Source organism: Grampus griseus, assembly GCF_964374135.1.
Source record: "Grampus griseus genome assembly, chromosome: 8".
NCBI lineage: Eukaryota > Metazoa > Chordata > Mammalia > Artiodactyla > Delphinidae > Grampus > Grampus griseus.
The window spans coordinates 14746711-14773674 of NC_139002.1; the positions used below are offsets into that span (position 1 = coordinate 14746711).

Sequence of the window (26964 nt, forward strand, 5' to 3'; positions counted from 1 at the left end):
GCGTGGCTTCGATCCCTGGTCGGGGAACTAATTATCCCACGTGCTGCGTGGCCAAAAGAAAAAAAAAAAAAACTAGTTTGGAATTAAATGATTAGAGATAGGATGGGTTGTGATGAGATGATTGACCAGCCATTTGAGAAAAATTAAATAGATCTAAGCCTCAACCATATGCATATAGGAATTCTAAATGAATTAAACAGTTAAAACAAAAATAAAACTATACAGGACTTGCCTGGCGGTCCAATGGTTAAGACTCCACGCTCTCAATGCAGGGGACACGGGTTCGAGCCCTGATCGTGGAACTAAGATCCCGCATGCCACGTGGTGCGGCCAAGAAGAAAAAAAGTTACTTACATATATATGTGACATTACTGTCCAAGCAAAAAGCTCTTACATATCAAGAAAAGAAAACTGAGCAAAGATGATAACAGGTCCTTCCTGGCCACGGTGCTTAAAATTGCTTCACCACGTTCCCCAAGCTCTTTCCCTGCTTTTTCTCCATGCTACTTACCTTCTAACATACTGTATACCTTACTAATTTTGTCTTTTGTTGCTCCCTACTAAAATATAAGCTCCATGAAGACAGAGTTTTCGGTACATGTTTATTGAGAAATTGTTGTAAAAGCAAAAAATTTGAAAACAATCTCTTTTCTCACAGCATTTTAAAGCTATAGCTGAAGAAAACTGTTTGATTAGGGAATTGAATAGATGGATTGTAGTACATCCATTCAGTGAAATACACAATGGAGTATCATTTGGCCTTATTTTGCTCTGATACAGAGAAATACCAATGACATGTTGTTACATGGAAAAAGGAAATTGCAGAACCATCTACTCTGATTTTTGTAAAAAGAGAACAAAAAATTTTTAAGAAGCCAGTGGTTTTTAAACTTACAATATTAGTTTAGATCTGGAGCCTGCTGAGATGTCATGTCATTTTTTTCTGTTCCTGTGGTGTCCAAGGACCATTAGGCCTTCTAACACCAAGTAACTATAAATACTTGGCCATAACTTGGGTCCAGTTTCTTCTTCACAAATACACACAGGAAGACTGCATGGCAGTATATTTTACTTATAAAATATTTTGGTCCTGTTATATCATATGCTACTTTGGTGGTTAATGAGTATAACCATTTTACTGATCAGGGGGAAAAGAAAAGGCACGTTGTATTATTTGCTAGGGCTGCCATAACAAAGTGCCACAGACTGGGTGGCTTAAGCAACAGAAATTTATTTTTTCACACTCTGGAAGCTAGAAGTTGGAGATCAAATTGTCAGCAGAGTTGATTTCTTTTAGACCCTTTCTCCTTGGCTGTCTCCTCCCTGTGTCTTCACATGGTCTTCCCTCTGTATGTGTCTAGGTCCTAATTTCCTCTTCTTATAAGGATTCCAGTCATACTGGATTAGGATTCACCCTAATGACCTCATTTTAACTTCTCTTTTTTACGACCATATCTGCAAATATAGGCACATGATCTGAGGCACTTAGAGGTTAGGACTTAAAACATATGAATTTTGGGGGAACACAATTCAGCCCATGTCACCCCTTATGCTCGGAGCTCTTTTGCTTCAGAGAGAGTGAGTGATGCTAGGACCACTGAAATTTCAGCCTTTTGACTCGGGTCCATCCCGTGCCCCTCCTAGGTGAGCCTGCCCACAGCAGAGACTGACTGCAGCCTGGCACAGTACATAGACATGATCTGTGGTGAGCCCTTCCATCCCTTCCTTGACCCCCATCTCTGGATAAAGTCATTGTGGGCTGTTGAAAAGGCCGGTTCACTCTGAGTTGCAGCCTTTACTTTAAGCCCGTTGTGCTATTTGGCAGCACGCGAGCGTGGTATTTGGGTTTATGTGACTACCTGCTGGGTATTTAACCCCCAGAGTTATAGTCACACATCCCGTCTGGGAGGGGACTGGCCATCCTAAACAGAAATGCCCCATAGCTTCCGGATTTTTGTTTATTTCTGCTCACGGGAGTTCTTGATTTCAGCCATCCTAGACATCCCCATCTACAAGAGTCGGATTCAGTCCCTCCACCTGCTCTTTTCCCTCTACTCGGAATTCAAGAACTCACAGGTAAGACCAGCATTGGAGATTGACTTAAGCTGTAGTGAGGACTGCTGCTGTCGCCACTATTTTGGGTCTGCTGTGATTCTGTCCTGTGACAATGGAGAATGTCTCTGCCTGGAGTTACCATCACCCTTCCCCATAACGAAGGGAACTGCAAAGCAGGCAGGGGTGGGGCTTGTAAAGGAAGGGGAAGTAGAAGCAATGTGGGCCTTAGACAAGGCTAGGTAAGGATCTACAGTGGACACTCATTCTCACAGGAGAACCAAGTGGCCTAATGAATGGAAGCAGGAAGCAAGGTTAGTTCTTGCTAAAATGTAGTAACTAGTATGTCCTCAATCCTTCACATTCCCTCTCTCTCCTCACAGCATTTTAAAGCTCTAGCTGAAGGCAAGAAAGCATTCACCCCTCCATCCAACTCCACCTCCCAAGCAGGAGATGCAGAGACATTAACCTTCAGCTGAGACACCTCCCATGTCACTCTGTTTCATGGCTGAGCTGGCTTCTCTGCCCCATCTGAGAAGGAGGGATCACTGTCAGCCACTTGGCGGCCTTGCCTGCCTCACAGCTTGATTCGGAGACAGCGCACGTCTTACTGCCCTCTCTGCCAGAAAGCACTGCCATGGTCGTTAAATGGCTAATGCCTGTGTCAGAGTTCCTTCCCGTGGAAATTAATTATGCATCTACACTACTGTGGGGATGTGAGTTAGAATCTCTGGAATTCCTGGGATCCCAGGATGCTCAGGTTGGGAGGAAGGCTTAAAAGATGTTCTTTTGAGATAGCAATAGAATTATTTTCTTTCATTCTTAAAGTTGGTTGGCAAAGATTTTACAAATAAAATGCTCTTATCTTTCAGGTTATCCTGCTGTCCTTGAAATATGAAAGAGAGAAGGCAGACTGAGCATAGGCAGAGATAAGGAACTTGGCCTAGGAATAGGCATTAAGTGAATAGCAGTTTAAGCAAATCAACTTTGTGAAATAAAATCAAACCCCAGTCCTCCAGGGTTGGCAACAGAGGGGGAACTTTTTTCTCCCAGAACTTATTTTTTCTGGGGGTCTCCCACCAGGTAGTGCTATCTGCCTTACAGGCTACCTGCCTGTCTAGCTCCAGACCTGTCTGGTTGTGGTCTCAGGGAGCCTAGCTATTGCAGTCACCCAGGTGAGAGATGATGGTGTCTTGGACTGGGTGGTAGTGGTAGAGATGGACAGATTCAGGAAATATTTTGGAGGTTTTATCAGCTAAGCTCCAGTCAGAAACCATACTAGTTATTTCTAACAAAGGATGTTAATTTAAATATGGGCAGTTGGTTACAAAAGTGTTGGAAGGGCTGAAGAAACAAAAGGGAGAATGGAGAGTGCTGAAGGAACAAGAGGCTAAAGGGGAGTGTCCACTGCTGGAAACAGAAGAGCTGCCACAGTGGCTGGGATGGCTGAGCAGGTCCGAGACCCTCACCCCTACTACAGCCACCCTGGGCAAGCACTGCTGCCTCCTCTATCCCACCCTCTCCTAGCTTGCTGGTGCCTCCCACTGGCAGAAATTAACAGCTGGCAAGGGAATCTGGAAAATCGAGCAGCATAAAGTATAGAAGGGAAGGTGTGGGGTACGAGACAACAGATAAGCAACCAGGAGAGGTGGAACCGACAGAACTTAGTGATAGAGTGAATGTGGGGGAGGGAAGAGAAGAAAGGGCGACTCCCAGGTTCTCTGGCTTGAGCAGCTGGGCGGGTAATGGAGCCAAGTACTGATACACGGGGCAAGAACTGATCGGAGCGGAAAATTACAGTAAGATGCTACAGCCTAATACATACCTGAGAAACACGAGACAGGAGGGGCATCGTTTCCTACAGACCCTTAAGCCAACTCTGATGTTCATCTCATGCTTGAACTTGAGCAGGAACATCTGAGCTCAGGCCTCACTTTGACACCATGTTGGGACCAGGTGCTCTGCTCCCAGATGGATGCCATTAATGCTCACATTTCACTCAAGGAAAAAGAGAGGCAAAAACGTGATAGGAACTCAGATTCTCCATCAGGTTTTCAGGGAACAATCAGACTGCCTTCTTTGGCTAGAACTGAGACTCAGCTCTAGTAAGTATAGTTGACTCTCGTTATCCACAGTAGCTATGTTCTATCAAGTCACCGCAGACACAATTAGCAAATACTGAACCACTGCACCTGGGGGAAATATAAGGTAAGGTTCCTGTGTGCCTCTGTCATAACATTGTCGTCAGCAACCATTGATTCATTGAACTCACAGCCACCAGCACTGTAAGTCATGCCATAATGAAGCTTATCTAACGCACTCTCTCTGTAAGGCACATGACAGCCTTACTACACTTAGTTAACTCTAGCCAGCACCTCAGCACTATGCGGGTGGGGGCCATTTAATTTATTTATTTTCAAATATTTATTGTATTTATTTGGCTGCGCATGTCTTAGTTGTGGCACGGGGGATCTTTTTTTTTTTTTTTCAGTTGTGGCATGTGGGATCTAGTTCCCTGACCAGGGATCGAACCCTGGCCCCCTGCATCGGGAGCATGGAGTCTTAGCCACTGGACCATGAGGGAAGTCCAGGGGGGCCATTTTAAACACTGAAACCACCACCAACAAGCAAGAAATGAGGCATTAGGTACATCTTGGATAGGGCAGTCATTTAGAGTGTGAGAGCCGAAACCAGGAGGCAGGATGTCGCCTTGTTCAGCCTCAGCTGGGAAGGTACGTGTCGGGCGACTCACATTTTTCACTGCTCTAAGCATGTTTGCAAACGATTGTAAAAACACTGCAAGTATCGATTTTAGGATTACAGATACATTTTAGTAAGTGAATTCGCAAATACAGAATCTGCAAATAATGAGGATCAGCTGCCTGAGTTACTGGCTGATGCGCAGGCCTGTAATGTTAGCCTGTCTCCCTACCCTAGCACATCCACTGACCTGTCCGGTGAGCACTTCAGACACTGTTTCTATCGTGGGCTCCTCCTCCTCCACAATCTGAGGTTACTCTCTTTTGGCTACTTGATCTGTGGCCCTAGAAAAATAAGTTAACTTCTATGCCTCAGTTACTCTAGCTATGAAACAGTTATAATAAACACTAACTTAACTCCTAGGCTTGTCCTATGGGTGAAAATATGTGAAAAGATTAAATGCCACAAAATGTAAGATCTAATAATTATGTTACTAAGTACAAATTTTTCACTTGGCCTTTTAGACTTTCCATTTGGCTATTCTCTCCCTGCCCGAGATTCTCATTTTTCTAATTCCCCAGCGAAAACCACAAAACCAGCCTGCTTGCCATGCTCTACACATGATTCATGAGTTCCCTCTTCTAACTAAACCTTTATGCAGTCTATTTTCCTGGCTTGAAGTGTCCCTCCCTTCTGCTATCCCAGGCTCTCTACATTTCTAAATAAATAAAACTTGAACACAAGTATTTACATTTGCATTCCCTCCTTTAACCTTCCTAAAATGACAGTATAGGAATTTTTTTTTAAAGGTATAAACCAGCAAGGACAGATAATAGGAAAGAAAATGACTATAGACCAGAGAGCAATACAATTTTGAAAGATGGACAAGTGGTAACAGATTTAGTGGGCAGGGGGAGGGGAAAAAACCTGATACTTGATTTCCAGTAGAGGAGAGGGACAGAGAAACCAATAAGAAGTAAGCCATTTGACACTGCAGAGTCCTGGAAAGGATCAGGAATCGAAAATGTCAGATATTTCTGATGGCATGTGTGCAGGGAGGGGCTGCAGACAGGAGGATTGGCTGAAGGTTTGTAGAAAGATGGGATCCCCAGAACCTTCCCTATCTGTGCTGCCCACCTCCTTACCCTGGCAGAAGATAGTCCCCTTTAAACCAAGGCGCCTCTGGACATGAGAACACCAAGCAATTCTGAGGACAGGAATAAGGGGCCATATTTAAAATAAGAGGACAAAATAGAGGAATGAGCAATGAGACCCTCAGCCCTCTTCTGGCTTATCCCTCCAAAGCACAATATCGGAGGAGTCCTCCCTTGGGAAACTGATCAGCCAAAGAGAAAAGACCTACTAAAGATATTGACAGAGAGTCTTCAAGCTTATGGACTTACTTGGTCCCCCCTACCTACCATCAACTTCCATTCAGCTTGCGGGTATCTCATTCTTGTGCATGTGTGTGTGTGTATGTGTGCGCAGGCATGCTTGCAACTCTCATTCTTAAATGTGAATGTACCGTCACCAGGCATTTGAAGAAAGCCAGAAAAAGACAAAAACAGTACAAAGGATATCAGAGAAGCAAAGCAGGCAAGATATGAAAAAAATTTTTTTAACTATAATATTCATAGAGCAGTAGTTCTCAAGTTTGGTTGCATGTTAGAATCAACTGGATATATATATATATTATTATTATTAATATTTATTTGGTGCACTGGGTCTTAGTTGCGGCACGTGGGATCTTTAGTTGCGGCATGTGAACTCTTAGTTGCGGCATGTGGGATCTAGTTCCCTGACCAGGGATCGAACCCAGGCCCCCGGAATTGGGAGTGCAGAGTTTTAGACACTGGACCACCAGGGAAGTCCCAACTGGAGATTTTTTTTTTTTTGCGGTACGCAGGCCTCTCACTGTTGCGGCCTCTCCCGTTGCAGAGCACAGGCTCTGGACGCGCAGGCTCAGCGGCCATGGCCCATGGGCCCAGCTGTTCCGCGGCACGTGGGATCCTCCCAGACCGGGGCACAAACCCGTGTCCCCTGCATCGGCAGGTGGACTCTCAACCACTGCACCACCAGTGAAGCCCTGGAGATATTTTAAAGATAAGTTTCCTCTCCCAGACAACACACCAGACTAATGAAATCACAATCTCTGGAGGTAGGATACAAGAATCCATATTTTTTAACTTCCTCAGATTAGTTCAATATGCAGACAAATTTGAGAACCACTGTCAGAGATGAGAAGATTCCATATCCATGAAATATTGGGCTGGCCAAAAAGTTCATTCGGTTAGTGAATACATTGTTCAATAAAATTCTTGGTGAAAATGAAAAATGTGTGGGACTTCCCTGGTGGCGCAGTGGTTAAGAATTTGCCTGCCAATGCAGGGGACCTGGGTTCAAGCCCTGGGCCAGGAAGATCCCACATGCCGTGGAGCAACAAAGGCCGTGCACCACAACTACTGAGCCTGAGCTCTATAGCCTGCAAGCCACAACTACTGAGCCCATGTGCCACAACTACTGAAGCCCACGTGCCTAAAGCCCGTGCTCCACAACGAGAAGCCACAGCAATGAGAAGCCTGCACACCACAACGAAGAGTAGCCCCCGCTCACCGCAACTAGAGAAAGCCCACGCGCAGCAATGAAGACCCAACGCAGCCAAAAATAAATACATACCTACATTTATTTTAAAATAAACACATACATGGGCTTCCCTGGTGGCACAGTGGTTGAGAGTCCGCCTGCCGTTGCAGGGGACGCGGGTTCGTGCCCCGGTCCAGGAAGATCCCACATGCCGCGGAGCGGCTGGGCCCGTGAGCGATGGCTGCTGAGCCTGCGCGTCCGGAGCCTGTGCTCCGCAACGGGAGAGGCCACAACAGTGAGAGGCCCGCATACCGCAAAAAAAAACACAAAAAAACACATACATTTATTTTAAAATAAATAAATAAAAAAAAATAAAAAGGTAAATAACAAACAAAGTAATTTCTCAGACCACAATGGAATGAAGTTAGAAAACAATAAGGAGAACTGAAAAATTTTGTGTAAATTAAACAATACTCTCAACCAATGGGGCAAAGAAGAAATCACAAGGAAAATTAGAAAATACTTAGAGATAAATGAAAACAAAAATACAGCATTCCAAAACTAATGGGCTACAGCAAAAGCAGTGCTCAGAGGCAATTTATAGCTGTAATTGCTTACATTAAAAAAGAAGGAAGATCTCAAATAAGCAATCTGACTTTGCAACCTGAGGAACTAGAAAAAGAACAAACTAAACTCAAAGCTAGCGGAAGGGGGACTTCCCTAGCAGTCCAGTGGTTAAGACTCCACGCTTCCAACGCAGGGGGCGTGGGTTCGATCCCTGGTCAGGGAACTAAGATCCTACTTGCCACATGGCGCAGCCAAAAAAAAAAAAAAAGCTAGCAGAAGGAAGCAAATGATAAAGATTAGAGCAGAGATAAATGAAATAGAGAATAGAAAAACAATAGAGAAAATCAACAGAACCAAAAGTTGGTTCTTCAAAAAGATTAACAGAATTGAAAAGGCTTTAGCCAATTGTCTAAGAAAGAGACTCAAATAACTCCAACCAGAAATGGAAGTGGGGACATTACTACCAATCCTACAGAAGTAAAAAAGAGCAGAGGGTACTATGAACAGTTGTATGCCAACAAACTGGATAGCCTAGATGAAATGGACAAATTCCTAGAAACACAAAACTTACCAATACTGAAAAAGAAAATTTGTAAGACCTATAATTAGAAGATTGAATCAGTAATCAAAATTTTTTTAAAAATCAAAGTAAAATACACAAAACATGAAATTTACCATTTTAACTATTTTTAAGTGTACAATCCAAGGGCATTCGCATTGTTGGGCAACCATCACCACTGTCCAGCTTATGAACTTTTTCATTATCGCCAACTGAAACTCTGGACCCATTAAACAACGATTCCTTCCTTTCCCTCCCTCAGTCCCCAGTAACTTCTATTTTCTGTCTCTATGGATTTGCCTAGTCCAGGTACCACATAAGTTGAATCATACACAACTTTTGTATCTGGCTTACTGCACGTAGCATAATGTTTTCAAGGTTCATCCATGTTGCAGCATGTGTCAGAATGGCCTTCCTTTTTAAAAAGCTGAATAACATTCCATCGTGTGTATATACCACATTTCCTTTATCCATTCATCTGTTAATGGACATTTGCATTTCCACCTTTTGGCTGCTGCAAATAACGCTGCTGTTAATATTGGTGTACAAATAACTGTTAGAGTCCCTGCTTTCAGTTCTTTGGGGAATAAACCTAGAAGTGGAATTGCTGGATCTATAGGGTAATTCTATATTTAACTTTTTTTTTTTTTTTTTGGCGGTACGCGGGCCTCTCACTGTGTGGCCTCTCCCGTTGCGGAGCGCAGGCTCCGGACGCGCAGGCTCAGCGGCCATGGCTCACAGGCCCAGCCGCTCCGCGGCATGTGGGATCTTCCCGGGCCGGGGCACGAACCCGCGTCCCCTGCATCGGCAGGCGGACTCTCAACCACTGCGCCACCAGGGAAGCCCTATATTTAACTTTTTGAGGAACTGCCATACTAGCTTCCATAGTGGCTGCACCATGTACATTCCCAACAGCAGTGCACAAAGTTGAACATTAATTTTTACAAGTCTTGATTAAATAGTCTATTGTGTCTGGAGAAATTCAGTAAAACATAGTCCAGGTGGGAAAATGCAGCCTGAGCTGTGCCTGCCCAAAATGTTGGACTGCTGTATGTTCCAGCTCAAGGTAACTAGTGACCTGCCTATTATTGGAGAATAAAGATTAAAGATTAGGTGAGTAAAGTATATAAAAATTGGGGAATTCCCTGGCGGTCCAGTGGTTAGGACGCCACGCTTTCACTGCCGAGGGCCCGGGTTCAATCCCTGGTTGGGGAACTAAGATCCCGCAAGCTGTGCGGTGCAGCCAAAAATAAAAAATAAAAATTGGTCTTCTTTCCCAGGAAAGATTGAACTGTCATGTTAAGGGTATTAGTAATGCTTGAAAATTCCATGATCCTTAGATCAAAAAGATTTCAGAAATATCAGAGAAGTAACCAGATCAGGGATCCCCCCCCCGATATTTTATTATGAAAACTGTTAAATAAAAGAACTTTGGAAGAATTGTACAGTGAATTCTAAATACTCACCAACTAAATCCTACAATTAACATTTTGCTTTATCACACGTCCATACCTCCCTATCCATTCGTCAGTCTATCTTACTTTTTGATACATTTCAAGTAAGTTGCAGACATCAGTACACTTCACCCTTAAACACTTCAGCATGCTGGAGAGGGTATAGAGAAAAAGGAACCCTCCTAGACTGTTGGTAGGAATGTAAATTGGTGCAGCCACTATGGAATACAGTATGGAGGTTCCTCAAAAAACTAAAAAGAGAGCTACTGTATGATCCAGCAGTCCCACTCCTGGGCACATATCCGGAAAAGACAAAAACTCTAATTCTAAAAGTTACATGCACCCCAGTGTTTATAGCAGCACAATTTACAATAGCCAAGACTTGAAAGTAACCTAAGTGTCCATCAACAGATGAATGGATAAAGAGGATGATACACACACACACACACACACACAGTGGAGTATTTCTCATCCATAAAATAGAATTAGGAGTTGGGGATTAAAAGATACACACTGGGCTTCCCTGGTGGCGCAGTGGCTGGGAGTCCGCCTGCCGATGCAGGGGACGCGGGTTCGTGCCCCGGTCCGGGAGGATCCCGCATGCCATGGAGCGGCTGGGCCCGTGGGCCGTAGCCGTTGAGCCTGCACTTCCGGAGCCTGTGCTCTGCGGCGGGAGAGGCCACAACAGTGAGAGGCCCGCATACCGCAAAAAAAAAAAAAAAAAAAGATACACACTGCTGTATATAGCGATAAGTAGTAATTCTTTCAATTAGAACAGACCACATGGTGTTAAAAAATGTTTACCTCGATGCACTATAAATTCTTTTTGTGTCTTTTAATTTTTCCAGATTTAAAAGACTTAAGAGTAGAATATCACACTGCTATATATAAAACAGATAAACAACAAGGACCTGCTGTATAGCACAGGGAACTATAGTCAATATTTTGTAATAACCTATAATGGAAAAGAATCTGAAAAAGAATATGTGTGTGTGTGTGTGTGTGTGTGTGAATCACGCTGCTGTACACCTGAAACTAACACACCTTTGTAAATCAATTATACTTCAGTTTAAAAAAAAAACATATTTGAGGGAATGAAACAGATATACAGCATTCACTCAGTCAAGTTTATTGACAATCTACCACGTGCTCAGCACTGTCCTCGGCAGTAACGTGAGAAAAATTACAAAACAAGATATCAAGAAGGGAAAAATACACTTTGCACTCTGTTAATCTGCAATCTTTTCCACGTTGCTTTTCAAAAGTGTTCTTGGGTCGTTTTGGGATATGTGATCTCCCTGCTTTTTCCATGTTCCCCTAAGGTTTCCAGCACTGTCAAGTTATGTGCCACTATGGCCATCCCCTAAAGAACAGAGGATGGGACAGGAAGAACAGCTTCCTGCTGATGGGGTAGTCAGGGCTGGGGTCCCATAGCAGGGTGGATACTTTGAGCAGGAACCCGTCAACCTCGAGGGCTCAGGGCACTCACAGTGAACCATAAAAAGGCCAGACTTGGGGAAGCCCCAGACAGGGCCCTGGGGCCCTTGCTCACCCCCTCCCTGGAAGATGTGCTTAAAGTGCTAACACTGTAAGAAAACAAGGCATAGCTACATGCAGGCCTGGACGCACCAGACTTCTCACCTCCCATTCTTCCCCTTTCTTGTGCTAACACCAGGCGCTGGCACCACCAGGGCCCAGGCCAGAGGGGAAGTCTAGTGCCAAGTGAAGAAGTGGAGAAGGTCCAATGTATAACCTGTGATGCCCAAGAGGGGGCTGGGGCAGAGAGGTATGCAGCAAAGGGTACTGGTTTGTGCTTGGCCAGCGCTGCTGGGCCAGAGGTGAGTTCCTGTGGAAAGGGCAGGTTGGTTCTCTACAGCTAGCAGGGTCCTAAATTTTCCCTGAGGGAACAAAGCTGCATAGCATGGGAAGGAGATCCAGGACGTGCAGGGCCCTCCCAACCAGGCTTGCCCCATGCCTGCTGTACACGGTGCTGAGGAGCACCGGTGTGGGGCAGAGCTGCCCCAAGCCGACAGGATCATGCCATGCCAAGCTTAGATGCTGGATGACCTCCAGGCACACCTGGACAGACAGCCCCATCCGCCTGGGCACAGGCAATCATGCAGGCCCTCAACCAGAGTTGGAACAAGGGCTTAGGTCCACCTGGCAGCCTTGCCAAGGATACCAGTGACCCAGAGGACAAGCAAAAGTGGCAGTGGCATGGCCTCTTCCCATTGGCAATGTGGCCAGGCCTTGGAGGAGGACCGGGAGGGTGCCCAGGGGCCAAGAATGCACCCTTTGTCTTGGCCTCAGCTCAGAGCCAGATCTCATCACTGCTCACACTGGACACCCGATAAATGTAGCCCAGCATTGGGAGACGGATGAAACCTGCAGGTCAGAGATCCCAGGAGACTCAGTCACCCTCATTCCTTGGAAGTTGGGAGACCACTCTCTGCCCCTTGGGGATTCAGAGGCCTTTGGCACAAGCAAAAGGGCCGGGGAGCCGGGCAGCAGGCCCCTTTCCCATACCTCGGCTGGTGAGGAGGCCGCCGGGCTCCGGATCCAGAAGCTCTGGCTGGCTGTTGTCCTGAGCCATCTGCTGGTCCGCTGGTTTCCCTGTGGGGTGACAAAGGGGATGGTGCCCGGGATGAGGTGTGTGCCCAGCAGGGTCTAGACCCTCCTAAGGCCCAGGGTCTCTCTTTTTCTCAGAAGCACCTCCACAGATAAAGCTGGGGCCAACAGAGGGTCCTGGACGTACCTCTGGAGTCCGGAGTGAGGTCGTTGAGCTGCAGGTGGGACGGGAGGGACATGTTCTCCCGCGGCAGGCGCACGTTGTTGAGTTTCAGGTTGTTGGAGTCACTACAGGGCAGAAAAAGGCTTGGATGGGCCCTGGCACCAGCGGGCACAGACTCCTGCTTGCGGCCCGTTCCCGAACTACCAGAAAGCCCAGGATCCCCCCTGTCCCCATGCTGCCTCTCCATTTGGCCCATCCACACAGCCCCAGGGAGAGTTACCTAGAGATCAGGGATGGGCGCCGGGAGGGGCCTGAGGAGAAAGAAACCACAGCAGTGTCTCAGTGTGCCCACCTGCTCTGGGCTCTGCCCCCTGCTCTCTTCAGGCCCAGAACCCTCAGGCAAGGGGTCTCTCAGATGCCCAGACTGGCTTCCCAGTGCCTGGCCCTGCTACCTGGGATGCACGTGGTCTAAATCATGGCCATGCCCAGGAAGACCTGTCCTACCACTTGTCAGAGACGTTCTGCCCATGGCCTTGCTGCCCACCCCCTGACCTCGCCTCCCCTTCCCCAGCCACCCTCTGCCCCCGCCCTGCTTTGGCCCTACCTTTGGTCTTCTTCGCTTTCCTGCAGACCAGACAGGCCACCAAGGTGCTGAACCCCACCAGGGTGCCCAAGGCAAGCCCTCCGGCCACAACGATCCCCAGCAGTGGCACTTCCACCCGGGTGGCCAGGAGCCCTGCAGGTCATTCTCTGGTTAGGTTCCACACGGGCAGGGCCCCCCAACTCTGAGATGCCACAGGTCACTACTCTGTCCTCCTTGCCCCAGGTGGCCAGGGACAGCTTTCACCAGACTCGCCCAAAAGGCAACAAGCCTTCCTGTTTCTGCACCACGATCCCACACCCATCCGAGGCTTTGCTGGGCCCGTGGCTGGCAGTGCTCACCTGGGGCCGGAAGCGAGGCGCTGGTGACACCCACGTCGTTGGTGGCCACCACGGACAGGTTCTGTGGCAGGCTGCGGAGCTGCAGTTGCACGGTGTGTTTGGTGAGCCAGGGGTAGTTCTGGGCATCCAGCACCAGGAAGTCAGAGGTGTTGACAGTCACCGGCCCATCCTCGTCGATCCAGGTCACGTTGGCAGGCGGGTTCGCACGCACCAGGGCAAAAAGGACGACCAGGAGGCCCGGGCCTTGAGCTTCCTGGTACTTAGCCCCAACCTGGGCAATCTCCGGCTTAACTGGTGCAAAGCAGAGAGAAGTATGTTCCCACCACAGCCCCTTGCACGCCTTCCCTTTCTTCCCAAACCCAGAAGGGAGCCAGGGGTCTGGACCTCTCCTTAGGGGGCACTGGGAAACAGGATGGCTGGGTCTGCCAGAGAGGCAGCATTTCGTACAAACGAAGATTAAGAGTATAAAGACTAGAACCAAAATGTCAAGATTTGAATCCTGGCTCTGCTGCTTACCAGCTGTGTGACCCTAGGCAGATTGCTTAACCTCTCTGTGCTTCAGTTTTGTCGTTTGTAAAATAGGGACAACAATAGTAATTACCTCATAGGATTTTTGTGAGGATAAAGTGAGTTAATATTTGCAGAGTGCTTAAGTGTTTTTTAAATGTCCTACCAGACCACTTGCCTGGTGGCTGCTGGGGGTCCCTGGGCAGAGAACCTCTGTCTCTGTCCACCTGAGGAGCACTCACATTGCACATTGAGGAGGACGGAGGCGTTGGCTGACCGGCCACTGTCTGGGTCTTGCAGGGAGCAGTTGAGCTCATGCTGGGCCCGCTGGGCAGTGACAGTGAAAGTGCTGGTGCCTCCAGAGAAGGCCTCCCTGCCCACGCTCAGCAGTCTTGAGGTGCTGGTCTTCTGTAGCTGTCCATCCAGGTACCAGGCCAATCGGGGGGTGCCAGGCCCCCCTGCCACCCAGCAGGTGAAGGCGTGGCGTTCATTCTCTCGAAGTGCCCGCTCTGCCCAGGTATGACCATCAATTTGTGGCGCCAACTCCCCCCAACCTGGAACACAGGGGATTCTGTGGAGAGCTGGTGGAGGCTTAGTACTGTTCTGTGGCCGGGATGAGGTCCAGTTACAGAAGGGCAGCAGGCCAAGAGACAGAGCACCTGGGTTCTCTAACCAGGGACGGCTGGACCTTGGGGAGGTGGATGAAGGGAACCCAACTCTGGTGCCTGGAATGGGTACCCAAACTGAAGGTGCAGGCAAGGAGGGGACAGAGGGGGACTTGACCGCACAAATGCATGGCCAAGGGATGAACAGGGGTGTACCTGAGCTCAGAAGGGCCGGCAGGAGCAGAAGTGTGTGCGGGAGGGTAGCTGGCCCTGGAGGCAGCGCCATGGTGGCCCCGGCATGGGCCCCAGGCTGCCGAGAGAAGGGGGCAGGCCTCGATGTTAGCCAGGTGAGAGCAGACAAGCTTAATAACTGCTCCAGGAATTTACTCTCCAGAAACAAAAATAAACCATGCGCGGAAACACAAATGTAGAATGATCCACAGTAGTGAAGGCAAGGACGCAAATGGTCGAGCCCAAAGGTCCAAACCAGCCAGCACGTACCTGTACACCTTGCGGGCACAGAACTGAGCGCTGACTCCACGGGACAAACAGGCACACGCTCGCAGGTACACAGAAGCAACCTGCAACCATGCAGCCCGCACCCGGCCCAGAAACACACGCGCGCGCGCGCGCGTAAACATTCGGGTACACGTGCCCCTCACCCAAAGGGACCGTCCTTCTCCCGACCCCGGCTCTCTCCTGCCCGCTTCCCTCATCCACCTACGCCCCTTCTCCCCTCCTCCGGATTTGGGCCGAAGAGAAGAGGATCCGGGACGCGGGGGTCGCGAAGCATGCCCGCCCCCGCCTCGCCCCGCCTTCCGGTGCGGCTCACCTGGCTCAATCCCCGAGAGCAGCCGGAGCGACTGCTCAGGTCTGATGAGCACTGCAGTCATCCGCAGGGGCTCGGGCTGCGCCAGGCAGGGCCAATCGATGCCCGACCTCGGCCCGAAGGACCCCCCCCCCTCCCCCAGGGCGGCGGCTCCGGGGCCACGTCCCGGGCCTCGCAGACAGCCTCCCGCGCGGGGGATACTTGAGCGCCCTTCCCTGCGGGGACGGCGGAGGATGCAGTCACAGGCGGTGGCTGGGAGAGCCGGCAGGTTTATTGGTTGCGGGCGCCCCCCCTTCCCTCACGCCCGCCCGCCGGCGGCTCAGCGCCGGTCGCGGGGCCCGCGCAGCTGCCCCATCATGTCGGCCAGCATGCGGTTGCACAGCGCCGCATACGGGTTGAGCAGCACCAGCTGGCGCCGAGCGAACGGGCTGCCCAGCCGCGCCGCCCGCTCGAAGTCCCCGCGGGCGTCGTCGTCCCGGCCCTGCAGTCGCGCCACGAGCCCGCGCTGCACGAAGCTCTGGCGGGCGGCGCGACCCCGGCCGCCGCTCAGCGCCAGCGCGCGCTCCAGGTCCTCCAGGGCACCTGCGGGACCGACGGACGGGCGGGGGTCAGGGCCGCGGCCAGCAAGCGATCCGGCCCCGAGTGGAGGCTCTGGGGTTCGGCCGTTTACATCCCGCCTAGACTTGACCCTAGAGATCGGTATTGTTATTCCCTTTACGCAGATGAAGACTGGAAGAGTTGGCAAGACTCGGCCTGGGCTGCACAGCAGTTAGTGGCAGAGCTGGGACTGAAGTCCAGGTCTCACCTTGTCCGTGTTATTTTCCACCATCTGATACATCAAAACACGGACGGAGGGTCACTATGTTATGAATCTGGCCCTGTTGCCAGGCGCGCATACGTTATTAACCATCTACCATGTGCCAGGTGACTGACTCCGAATCCCAGAGTCCAAAAACATTAGAATTAACTGACAACCATGTCTTATACAATAAAGTCCTTTTTTTTGGCCGCACCGCGGGGCATGCGGAATCTTAATTCGCCGACCAGGGATTGAACCTGTGACCCTGCAGTGAAAGCGCAGATTCTTAACCACTGGACCCCCAAGGAAGTCCCTCTCTAACTTTTGAAGACATTTCTCTCCTCTTTTCCATTGATGCCTTAAAACCGCTTCTCTCACCTGTGTTCTCTACTGACTGCCTCTTCTCATTCTTTATTTCCATGGTCTTCATTATTTTGTATCTAATTTTCTTTGAAAGAGGTCTTGGAGCCAGAGCTGGCCTGCAGCATTTTTGTTTTTATCATCCTCATAAATACTTGGCTTATTAGGCATCAGAGCTGTGAACTCAACCTCAGGCAGCCAGCTGGTATCCGCTGGAGGGTACCGAGCTGCATTTCTTCTGGGCTCTGCTTCAATTCACTCAAGTTCTCTAGTCTATAGCGCCTGTCAGGGCAGGGCGCTGGGGGAGCGCCAGCAGCATCCTCAGCGAGGCTGATCTTCCCTGCTCTCTCTCTGTGTGTTCTGGTCCCCGGAACCCAGCAGAGGCTCTGCTCCCCATCCTGACTGGTCGGTTGAGAAGCTTTCTAATCACAGCATTCCTTGGTTTCCCTCAGAGGAGCTGGTCAGGAGGAATTGAAGGCCTTCTCCAGGCAGAATCCCCTCTGATGCTGTCTGGGGTTTTGGTCTGCAGGCTGTCCCAGCAGCCTTTATGGCCCTGCTCTGCCAAAGCCAAGTGGCAGACAAGCCTGGGAAAGGCCCTCAGAGTCCCCCAATATTCCCAGAATGGAGTGCAAACTCCTCAGCCTGGCATTCCTGGCCCCAGGAACACCTCTACCACCACGGGTCTCGATAGTCTAGTAGTTCCCAACTAGGCTTCTGTGGTTTACCCTTTAGTTGAAACCCGTTAGTGATTCCCGGTGTTTTCGAGACAAAGTCCGATCTCGGCCTAACGTTCACAGTTGTTCACTCTCTGGCCCCTGTTTACCTCTCCAGGCTCTGGAGAGGCTCCATTCTTCCGGCACTCCCTTTTCCAGCCAGATTCCCTGTACCTGTCCACGACTTCAGGACCTCTACAGGCCGTGCCTTCTCCCACTCCCTGCCCTCCGTCCAGCTAACGCCTACTCATCCTTCAAAACTCACCCCTCAGGAACAGATCCCATGCTGAGCCCTGTCAGCTTGTTATGCTGCTATTATGTTTATGTGTCTGTTCTACCCTCTAGGCTGTGAGCTTCTTGAGAAGCATTATCATGTGGGGATTAAGAGCACAGGCTCTGGAGCCCTGCCACCTGGACCAGATCCCAGCTCTGCCGCTTCTCAGCTGTGTGAGTAGGAAGCTACTTAACCTCCATGCTTCAGTTTCTTCATCTGTAAAATGGAGATAAGAATAGCACGTACCTTTTAGGGTTGTTGTGAGGATGATACGAATGACTACAACTCACATGTGAAGTGCTGAGTGCCTGGCACACAGTAATTGCTATAAGCACTATAATCCTCCGCACCTAGCCCACTGCTAGAATGGTAGACTCTCATTAAATTTTTATCAATAAGTAAATGGAATGCAGTCCCCCTGACTCTCACAATATCGCGAAGAAATTAGCCGAGCCCACGGTATGTCTCTTATGGGTAGAGGCATACGTTCCAGAGGGGCTTAGTGACTTCCCACGCCCCATGCCCAAGCCCCACAGACACACCGCCTCTGGTCTGTGCCCTCCCCGGCCCCTCTGCACAGGCTCCAGGGACTCTCCCCTCACCTGCCACGTCTCCCTGGAGTCGCCGGGCCTGGGCTCGGTTGCTGTAAGCCGAGGCCCTCTCAGGCAGCAGGTTGATGGCTTGGCCAAACTTCTCCAGGGCTGTGCTGAGGTCGCCAGCCTCTGCTGCCATCACCCCTTGCAGCTCCAGGGCCTTGGCCTGCTCCAGCTGTGCTCGAGGGAAAACTCCATCTGTGCCAGGGAGGGAGCCAGGAGGGGACAGGTGTGCAGTTGGAAGCAGGAAGCAAAAGCCACCTGGGGCTTTGGAAACCTGGGACACGAGCCAAGGCTGACTGGGCAGGGGTGTAGGTCACAGCAGGAGTCAGATGCAGTGTTTGGGGCAGGGGGAACTGAGGTCAGCAAGGCAGAGAGCTAGCACTGCTTAAAGTTCCAAAGGGACCTGGGAAAGGGGCCTTGGTTGGCTCCCCACTGCCAAGAGAATGAAACCCAAACTCCTTAGCCTGTAGCTAAATGATTTGCTCAAGGTCACACCGCCCATAAGCTGCACCGCTTGGATTTGAACCCAGGTCTTTCTGGCTCTTCAGCCTGTCTCTGTTTTGTTCTACTCCACTGCTTCCAACAGGAAGGCCTCCATGACATACCCGGGTCATGAAAACCATTTCCAGTGTTTCTCTCAGCTTTTCAGCCTGAAGTTTCATTAAGGCTTAGGTTTCACTCCTTTAGAAACAAAGGGCATCAAAAACCCCTGACGCAGAAAGCAGGCCCCCTTAGGGGCTGGTGGAAAAGCCAGTGAGCGCACTCGCTCTGGAAGAATTAGCTCAGGGCTTGGCTTGTAAGGTGTGTGACACTGAATACTTGCTTAGGTTGGAGACGTTTAGCTGAGCCACCCCCTGCCCTGTTTCTCTCTTCCCTGCTGTGGAGGGTGACATACTCTGTAGTGACAAAGACGTGAGCGTTTCACATGGCCCCTCTCCCCATCAGCACAGTTAAGCTTGGACCATGGGGTGAACTGAGCGGGGAGGTAAGTTCAGAGGGGGGTGGTGGAGGAGAAACCTGGCTTTCTCCTCTGGGCACAGTGACCCTTGCCAAGCCCCCGTCAGTGCACTGAGGATCAGCAATCGTCATCCAAGGGTCGTGGAACAAGGGCCCTCGTAAGACCACCTACCTCTCTGCCACCCCAGCGAGGCAGCAGACCAGCCAATGTGGAGAGCTATACTCCAAGGTCGAATACTGACCTTCATCTCCTTCTTCCTTCTCTGCTTCCTCTCCCAGGTCCAACCCAACAATGTCTCCAAACGGAGTGTCGGGGTTGAAGATGGCCTGCAACACTGCCTGATCATTTGGAGTCCCCATGGTACTCAACTGCAAAATCCAAAAAGGTGACTCCCCGTGAGAGGGAGGAAAAAGGGGTGAGGGCCGAGCCTCCACCCAGCTGATCCAGAGGGAGGAGGTCCGTTTGAGGACCAGCCCACATGAGGAGTGTTGACCACTCCTTGGCTGCAGTGTAAACTCGGCCCCCTTTAACCTGGGGATAGTGACCCTGGCTTGACAGAATATATTTACAAACATTTCTCAACTGCCTCCCGACCCCCACCCCAGTCCTAGGGAGAAACAGAGTAAATAAATTGCATTTCAGCTTTAAGGTGGAGTGGAGCAAAGAGAGGGTACTGCCCAGGCTCTCCCTGAAATGCTTTCATTTTATTATATTCATAGATTGGGAGGAACTCGTTAGAAGCCAACGCTTGACCACCCGTGGATGAAGAAGGGGGATATGTACAAAGTAAAGGAACTATTCCTTTGTCTTCTTGACCCCTTCCTCATATCCAGAGTTCATTAGGTCCTGAACATACATCACTGATGAATAAGGGGAGAAAATATGGTTAAGAGAGACAGTGTAGAGTGGGGCCTGAGTGTAGAGTGGGAAATGATTTCACGATTCCCCCTTAAAAGAAAGGACTGTGGAAGGGACTTTGTAATCAGGTCACGGGCCACGCCCCTCCCATTAGGCCACCTCAGCCAAAGCCAAAAGAAAGTTCAACCATGTGCAGCAATAAACTTGACATGTTTATTAATTAAACTATCACTTAAATAAAAAAAAGTGCATAGAAAATAAACATGTTTAAAAACTCCTTTTTTTTTTTACAACTATGTACACTTTTTACTTTTACATTCAGTCTTTCGTAGACAGCTTTCAGCATTATTATTTTTTGAACTATTAAAGTATTTTCCTTCATCCCTGTCACAGGGAGTTAACACTGATGGACTTTAGACACATTTTTTTTCCTTTATTTTTCTCTTTTTCTCTAACCAGAAGCTTGGAAGAACACAAGGGAAAAAAAACCGAAAGATCTGTTATACATGATAAAGTTGTCAAGAAATGTCTTATTTCTAGAAAAGAAGCTTGTCATCTGTTGAGCTTTTGAAACAATTATTCAACTACCTGTATTTACTAAAGAGACTGTTAAAAGTTCAATAAAAGAAACACCACAAGTCTATTTTCTTGGTTGAAAGACAGAACTAGAGTACCTCGGAACAAGATACCAGGAAAGCACAGAACACAATTTTCCCCTAAATGCAGGTGGTAACCCCAACATTCATAACCAAAAATAGAGAAACAAGGAGTACAGGTACTGACTGGCAACATTCACAGGCAGAAAAAATCCAGGTGACACCATTTCTGCATTTCTCTCTGATCCCAGAAATGGACTGTTCCGCCATCCCCTTAGGATGGGTCCCCCTCCATTGGGGGGGGGGGGAATCAGAGGAGCGCCAGACTGACATTTTCCTGCCACTACTAGCAACTGTAACACAATCCTTATCTATAGTGTTAAGAGAATTAAAAGCCATGGACTGAACTAGGCTTTGTTACATGGTGCATTACTATATTAGTTCCTATATATATCATATTTATATTTATTTGAAAACCAAAACAAAAAAGTTGCAAGTTTTCAGAGTGTGAGACTTGACTGGTATTCATGATTCGGCACAAAACCATCTGCTAGATAACCTTGTATTGCTTTAAAATGAAGGAAATGAAACATAAAATTACACCCAGCCCTTTGCAATGACCCGCTTTTCCTTTAAAAAAAAAAACCCAAAAAAACCACAACTTGATTTCTATTTTAAAAAATCCCAAATCAAACTTAACATCTGACAAGGTTTTGACCTTTAGTATTTGCAGATATTTGATTGAACGACAGTCCTTTAGAAAGATACATTCATTAAAAGGTTTTTTTTTTGTTTTTTTGTTGTTGTTTTTTTTTTTTTTTTTTTTTTCTTAAATCAAGGGAGCTGCATGGTGCTCACGGCATTGGCCGGGGGTTTGACAGAGGCAAGCGGGGTGGTGGAGTGGATCCCGGCAAAGGAGTCTGGTTGAAAACGTATATGTAGCTGCCAGGGCTTCCCCCTTGATTCTTGTCATTGGTCTAAAAACAGGAGGGGCCGGGCTGGAGGTGGCGGACGGTAATGGAGGGAGCCAAGGGACCAAGTTCCGGCCAAAGGGTCAGCGCCATGCAGCTATTCTGGTTACACAGTTGTCACTGGCCACCAGGAAATGCAGCCACGACAGGTTCTAGCAGCGAAGCTGTGAGCTGGCTCTGTCACTGAGAACTGACCAGGTTTGCAGCTGTTACTCCCTTCGGGATGCCCCTTAGGGGATTCTTGGGAATGACCCACCACAGTTCCTCAGTCTGCACTTTTGTGCGGAGATTCCCTTGGTCACTTTCAAAAGAAACTCGGAGGTGTTTTGGAGATAGCTATGCCATTTTTTTTTTTTTTTTGCCTTCTTTCCCTCTTGTAGGGAAACCTTAGCTTATTCCCCAAGTTGCTGGCAGGTACGCTGAATTTTGGCAATGGACTCAAGGCTGAGCTCTAAGAGGAATTCCTCATTTCCGCGGTTGACAGGGAGTGGAAAGGCAAGGCAAACCATCTGCAGCTGGCAGGAGAAGGAGAGCTGGGGGTTCCTCCCCTGGCCTCAGGGTTTGGGACTGGTAGAAAGAGCTGAGGAGGGGCTCACAGTACAGCACGGCCTAGCAGGGCAGTAACTAGGTCTATTTAGCTGAGTTTCCCCCACCCCCGACTGGCCTTTGGGTCTTTCTCAAGGTGAATTCATGACCCATCAGTGCATTAATCATTTCAGTAACAAATGCAGCTTAAGGTATTTTTCTTTAAAAAAAATAGGAATAAAAGGATTTACAAAAAAACCTCACACAGTGCAATAATAAAGGAAACCAGACACTAGTGGAACCCCTTGGGCCACTGTATCTTGTCACGGGCAAAAGGAGGAAGGGAGGTGAGGTCTGGGTAGAGCGCTTTCCCCAGCCCCCTGCTGACACTTCTCCACGATGACAGGGAGTCTCTGCCTTCCTGGCCACAGTGCTGGGCTCCTTGCATGACAGTGAAAACAGTGACAATGTTCCAGCAGAGCCACCAAAGTTCTTAATTAAGGTCACGGAAGAACAGGGAGCCCAGGATGGAAGGCACAGCAGAGCCACGAGTCCCGGGGCAGAGAGCGCTGGGCTGAGTCGTATTGCTTCGCTAGACTTCCTTCCGTAGAAATGGGCTTCTCGAGGCGAGAAAAGGTGCCTCGCCCTCCACTGGACTACGCTGCTCTGAAACCTTGTAGCTGACAGAGGCAGAGGAGAATCTGCTTTATCGTGAGTGGTCAGACTGTGCTTCAGTTTCAACGGGCTGCCCCAAAAGAGGGCACAGGGGGATCCGGGGGGGTCTTTGCAGGCATGAGGACTTGGTGGGCAGAGGGAGAGGGAACGAGGTGACCTATGAGGCAGATGGTGATGGAAAATGTCAGGTTGCCATTCAGCTTGGTTGCTAACTCTGAAGGAGGAAAGACGAGGGAAGTGTAGGTTCCCACCTCTCAGCACTGAGCTGTGCCAGAAAGGAGAGAGACAGGGCAGGAAAGAAGAGAAGAAACTGCTGTGTCGAGATCCTACCGCAGCCTTTTCAGGAGCTTCGATTTGGGAAGGAGGGGAGTGGCCCGATGGAGTTGGGGGGACCTTCCTTTGCCATTTATTGTCAAAGAGCAAACCCAGGAAACGTTTATGTCAACAGGGCACAAACAAGCTACACATTAAACAACAAAAAGTACACCTTCCAGGGGGAAGTTGGGCAGGAAAAACCAGACTTTGTGTGTTCAGCTGAATATTTTCTCTAACTTCATCCTATGAAAATAAAAAATTATTAAAAACCGATCTTCTTTTAAATTAGGGTAATACCGCGGTTTAAAAAATAGCCTTGTCATAAGTGCTTCTCCCTATGAAGTGCTTCTCATAGAAAAATATACAAAATATATTTACATTTATAAAACCTTAAATAGTAAACTGTAAACAGAACAGAGTAAAATCCAATGACTTAATTTAACAGGTTCAGGACACTGTCTTGGGGAAAGGAAGAGAAGAAACATTTGATGCTGTTTTGACCACATCCTAGGGAGTAATCAGGGCAGTAGTGTCATTTAATTTACTTTATCCATAGATTTTGTGCAGGTGGCAGAGTTCCCTCGATACAAGGTGGTCTAGTCCCCAAGTTTTGGGCCTTGAAATCTGATTAGTGTTCTGCCTTCAACTGGACACTGACCATTGAAAAATTAAGTCTTCCTATGTCTTAACAAGGGGAAAATAAAGTTATCACGTCCTAGGAATGGGGCCCAGGGGTTACCCTGGTTGTGATACTCTGGTTGTTGCATGATTCAACTCCTATTTAAATAATCTTCCTCTTCTAAAAAATCATGCTACATATATTTCTTTAAAACCCTCAGTGGAGTTTTATGAAAACGTCTCCAAATTCTGTCTGGTTATGGCCAATGGCTCCTGTCCACTTCCCCACTGGGAGTGCTTACAGGCTCAGGGAACGTTTTGTAGGCACATCCTATGCCCAACAGGGAGTGTCCTCGAGCAGGGAGTCACTCTCCCCTACCACCCAGAGAGCATGGGAAAGCAGTGGGATGCAGAACGGGGGACGAGAAAAGTGGAGTGAAGAGAAGGAATGAGAGGGAAGCCGCTCCTATTGTCTAGGAAGGTGACTGTCTGAGATAAGGCTCATGGGGGTAACACTCCCACTTACAGCCCACAGGCTCAACGTCTGGTAATGAACTGGCACAACCCCAAGACAGCCTTTGACACCAAAGGTGCTAAGAAATCCTGTCTCCCAACCAGAAGGGAACTCTCAAGTGGGAGCATCGTAGGGAAAACCACCAGACCGTCTTTGTTCAACACACGGCTACAGGCTGGGCCCGGCTGGCAACCAACCCCGCCCGCACTGGGGCTGTGCCTGACCCCTTGCTTACAGTGCTCTGGAAAGGCCAAGGCAAGGATGGCAACTTCTCTCTGAGGAGGTGCTCAGGCCCGATCTCCCAACATAACTAACCCTCTATAGGCTCCTTCCAGGCAAGTCTGCTAGGGACCCGTTTCCCGCTTTTTAACGGCACACAATCAGAGGGGCCCCAGCAGAAAGCCGATCGCGGATCTTTTCTTCGAGACCTCATCTCTCTCCAGGACTATGATCACATGTATAATGTGAATATGGGACCTAAGGGAGCCCAGCCATCACGGAGGCCCCTCAACTGTGCCCACTCAATCCTGGAACTCCTGGCTGCTGGCAAAGGCCTTCGGCACTGTTTTGGAGGCCCTGGGTCCTAGTGCTCCAACAGTGGGGAGAAGAGCAGCTTTAGTTTAGGAACTTCCGGCATTTCTTGGCACCACAGTTGCAGGGTAGCTTGTTGCTGGCATCCTCAATGGGGAACTTATAGTCGTAAGTGAGTTCCTCCCCTCGGTAGATTTTGCGCATGGCAAAGATGACAATGTGCTTCTGCCCATCGATATTAATAACCCGAGAGTAGCAGTTAGGCTCACATGAGTGATTGATGAAGCGGGCAGCGTTTCCATGCATGGTGGCATCTACCACCTCGGAGTCATCGATCCGGAACATGTAGCAGCCAATGCCCTGCGGGAAGGAGAGCGGAGAAGAACCTGTTATTTATTACAGCGCAGGCTTGACAACATTTCCCAACCTTTTTCTGATGTGACCTTAGCCACTGATGAACAGGTTCTTCTGGTAAAATTTCTGGATTTCTCCCATCTTTCAGGATGCTTCCATGACAAATTCCTAGATTACAGGCACTAGACTAGAGGTTTCTTAATGTCTCCACAGGCAAGAGAACTGTGTGCTTGTGATCCTGGGATCCATTCAGACAAACCTTCAAAGAGTATCTTTGTGTGCTAATCCCGAGAGTGGACTGGGCCCACTACAAATTCAGAGATGTTAAAATGTAAAAAAAAAAAAAAAAAAAAAAAAAAAAAGTCTAATTAGAATATACTAATTCTTCTGCAATCTAGGGATCATCTTTATAGTTGATGGCCCCTTTCTATAACGAAAGAACTGGGGAATGAAAGTGTGGAACTCACCTTGCTGTCATAGTACTTCTCTCGCTTGTCAGTCTGTATGGAACGGATGACATTGCCAGCGTACTCAATCACCATCTCACCTGCATCGATGTTTCTCTTACAAAAAAGACCCCGGCCATGGATGGGAGACCTAGGACATAAAGACGGAAAAGACATCAGCTGCAGATTTTGCAAATAAGGTTAAATGTGTGAATACATGAATAAATGAATAAAATCTCCTGGTCTATTAGTTCCCCAGGAGAGACAGAGACTTGGAAAGAATCTGGACCCACCTGATTTGAGTATATTAATCACTCTAACAAACAGCCCAGGATTAAAGATTTCTCCGTTCCAAAGCCCACCAGAAGCAGCAATACTTTAAAGCTTACTGTGTTACATTCCTCGTTCAACACAAGGAGCTGCAGGGTCCCAGGACATCAGGTTAGATTAGAAATATCGATAAAAACCTCACTTACTGAATGAGGGAGGTCACTCCAGCATTTGATCCACTTTGATTTTGGAAAACTTCATTAGTTTTCTATAATTCTTTCTACAATTTTAGCCATACCTGTAGACACCAACTGCCTCCTTAGAAGTCTTTTTTAAGTGCCGGAAACGCATGGGCATTGGCAGATCCATACTAGTTGCCCTCCTAAAGAGAGACGGTTCGTTATTAATGAATTCTCTTCAGGAAATCATCAGTTTTGAGTCTTGGATCAAAGGTTCCTAGAACGTATGACTACACTATTCTGTGTGTTCAATCCCAAGCATAACAAATGCCTTATAAAATTAGGCCTAAAATATAGTACGTTATATATGAAGTCTGTGGTGGTACATGCAAAGCTGACAGAGTACGCTACAGTTAAAGAAAATAAAATATACATCTTACAGTTATTTGAATTTCTCCTCTAAAACACATTCCTCTCTCTTTGCCAGCCAGCTACTGTTACTTCAACACAAACTCTATTTCAGTCTTCTTAAATGTTATCTGGGAAATTGTGATCTAAGCAAAACTGCAACAGAGGGAAGCAAAGAGTATTTCTTTTTTTATTTTATTTTTAAATTTTTTATTGAAGTATAGTTGATTTACAATGTTGTGTTAGTTTCTGGTGTATAGCAAAGTGATTTAGTTATACGTATATTCTTTGCGGAGCACAGCCTCCGGACGCACAGGCCCAGTGGCCATGGCTCACGGGCCCAGCCGCTCCGCGGCATGTGGGCTCTTCCCGGACCGGGGCACGAACCCGTGTCCCCAGCATCGGCAGGCCGACTCTCAACCACTGCGCCACCAGGGATAGCCCTATACGTATATTGTTTTTCACATTCTTTTCC

General features: G+C 48.4%; 4 protein-coding genes across 10 annotated transcripts in view; 1 reads left to right on the forward strand and 3 right to left on the reverse strand.

Annotated features, from left to right (window-relative positions):
* Positions 1–2928, forward strand: part of IFT46 (intraflagellar transport 46) — a 16158-nt gene extending 13230 nt beyond the window's left edge. For both annotated transcript variants that reach the window (XM_082660012.1, XM_082660013.1), the window contains 3 exons: positions 1645–1705; positions 1991–2076; positions 2436–2928. In XM_082660012.1, coding sequence (XP_082516138.1) covers positions 1645–1705; positions 1991–2076; positions 2436–2531 — 243 coding nt within the window. In that variant the 3' untranslated portion in view covers positions 2532–2928. The remainder of the gene's footprint in view (positions 1–1644; positions 1706–1990; positions 2077–2435) is intronic.
* The window catches only part of TMEM25 (transmembrane protein 25), a 21741-nt gene extending 6093 nt beyond the window's left edge, over positions 1–15648 (reverse strand). Inside the window, exons 1-9 of one of the 4 annotated variants that reach the window (XM_082660005.1) lie at positions 15533–15558; positions 14917–15010; positions 14338–14649; positions 13589–13879; positions 13251–13382; positions 12927–12957; positions 12671–12771; positions 12442–12528; positions 11030–12300 (exon numbers count right to left, since the gene is read on the reverse strand). In XM_082660005.1, the coding sequence (XP_082516131.1) occupies positions 12227–12300; positions 12442–12528; positions 12671–12771; positions 12927–12957; positions 13251–13382; positions 13589–13879; positions 14338–14649; positions 14917–14986 (1098 nt within the window). In that variant the 5' untranslated portion in view covers positions 14987–15010; positions 15533–15558 and the 3' untranslated portion in view covers positions 11030–12226. Of the gene's footprint in view, positions 1–11029; positions 12301–12441; positions 12529–12670; positions 12772–12926; positions 12958–13250; positions 13383–13588; positions 13880–14337; positions 14650–14916; positions 15109–15532 lie in introns of those variants that run through there. The other 3 variants (XM_082660006.1, XM_082660007.1, XM_082660008.1) reach the window with 3 other exon arrangements.
* A 199-nt stretch (positions 15649–15847) lies between these two features.
* Positions 15848–19713, reverse strand: TTC36 (tetratricopeptide repeat domain 36). The gene is made up of 3 exons (XM_082660014.1): positions 19471–19713; positions 18278–18466; positions 15848–16111 (listed from the first exon to the last, which is right to left on the reverse strand). Exons 1-3 carry the CDS (start codon positions 19586–19588, stop codon positions 15849–15851), a joined length of 570 nt encoding a protein of 189 aa, XP_082516140.1. The 5' UTR covers positions 19589–19713; the 3' UTR covers position 15848.
* A 571-nt stretch (positions 19714–20284) lies between these two features.
* Positions 20285–26964, reverse strand: part of KMT2A (lysine methyltransferase 2A) — a gene marked incomplete at its 5' end in the record, with an annotated part of 75933 nt that continues 69253 nt past the window's right edge. For all 3 annotated transcript variants that reach the window (XM_082659460.1, XM_082659458.1, XM_082659459.1), the window contains 3 exons: positions 20285–25192; positions 25654–25783; positions 26201–26284. In XM_082659460.1, coding sequence (XP_082515586.1) covers positions 24917–25192; positions 25654–25783; positions 26201–26284 — 490 coding nt within the window. In that variant the 3' untranslated portion in view covers positions 20285–24916. The remainder of the gene's footprint in view (positions 25193–25653; positions 25784–26200; positions 26285–26964) is intronic.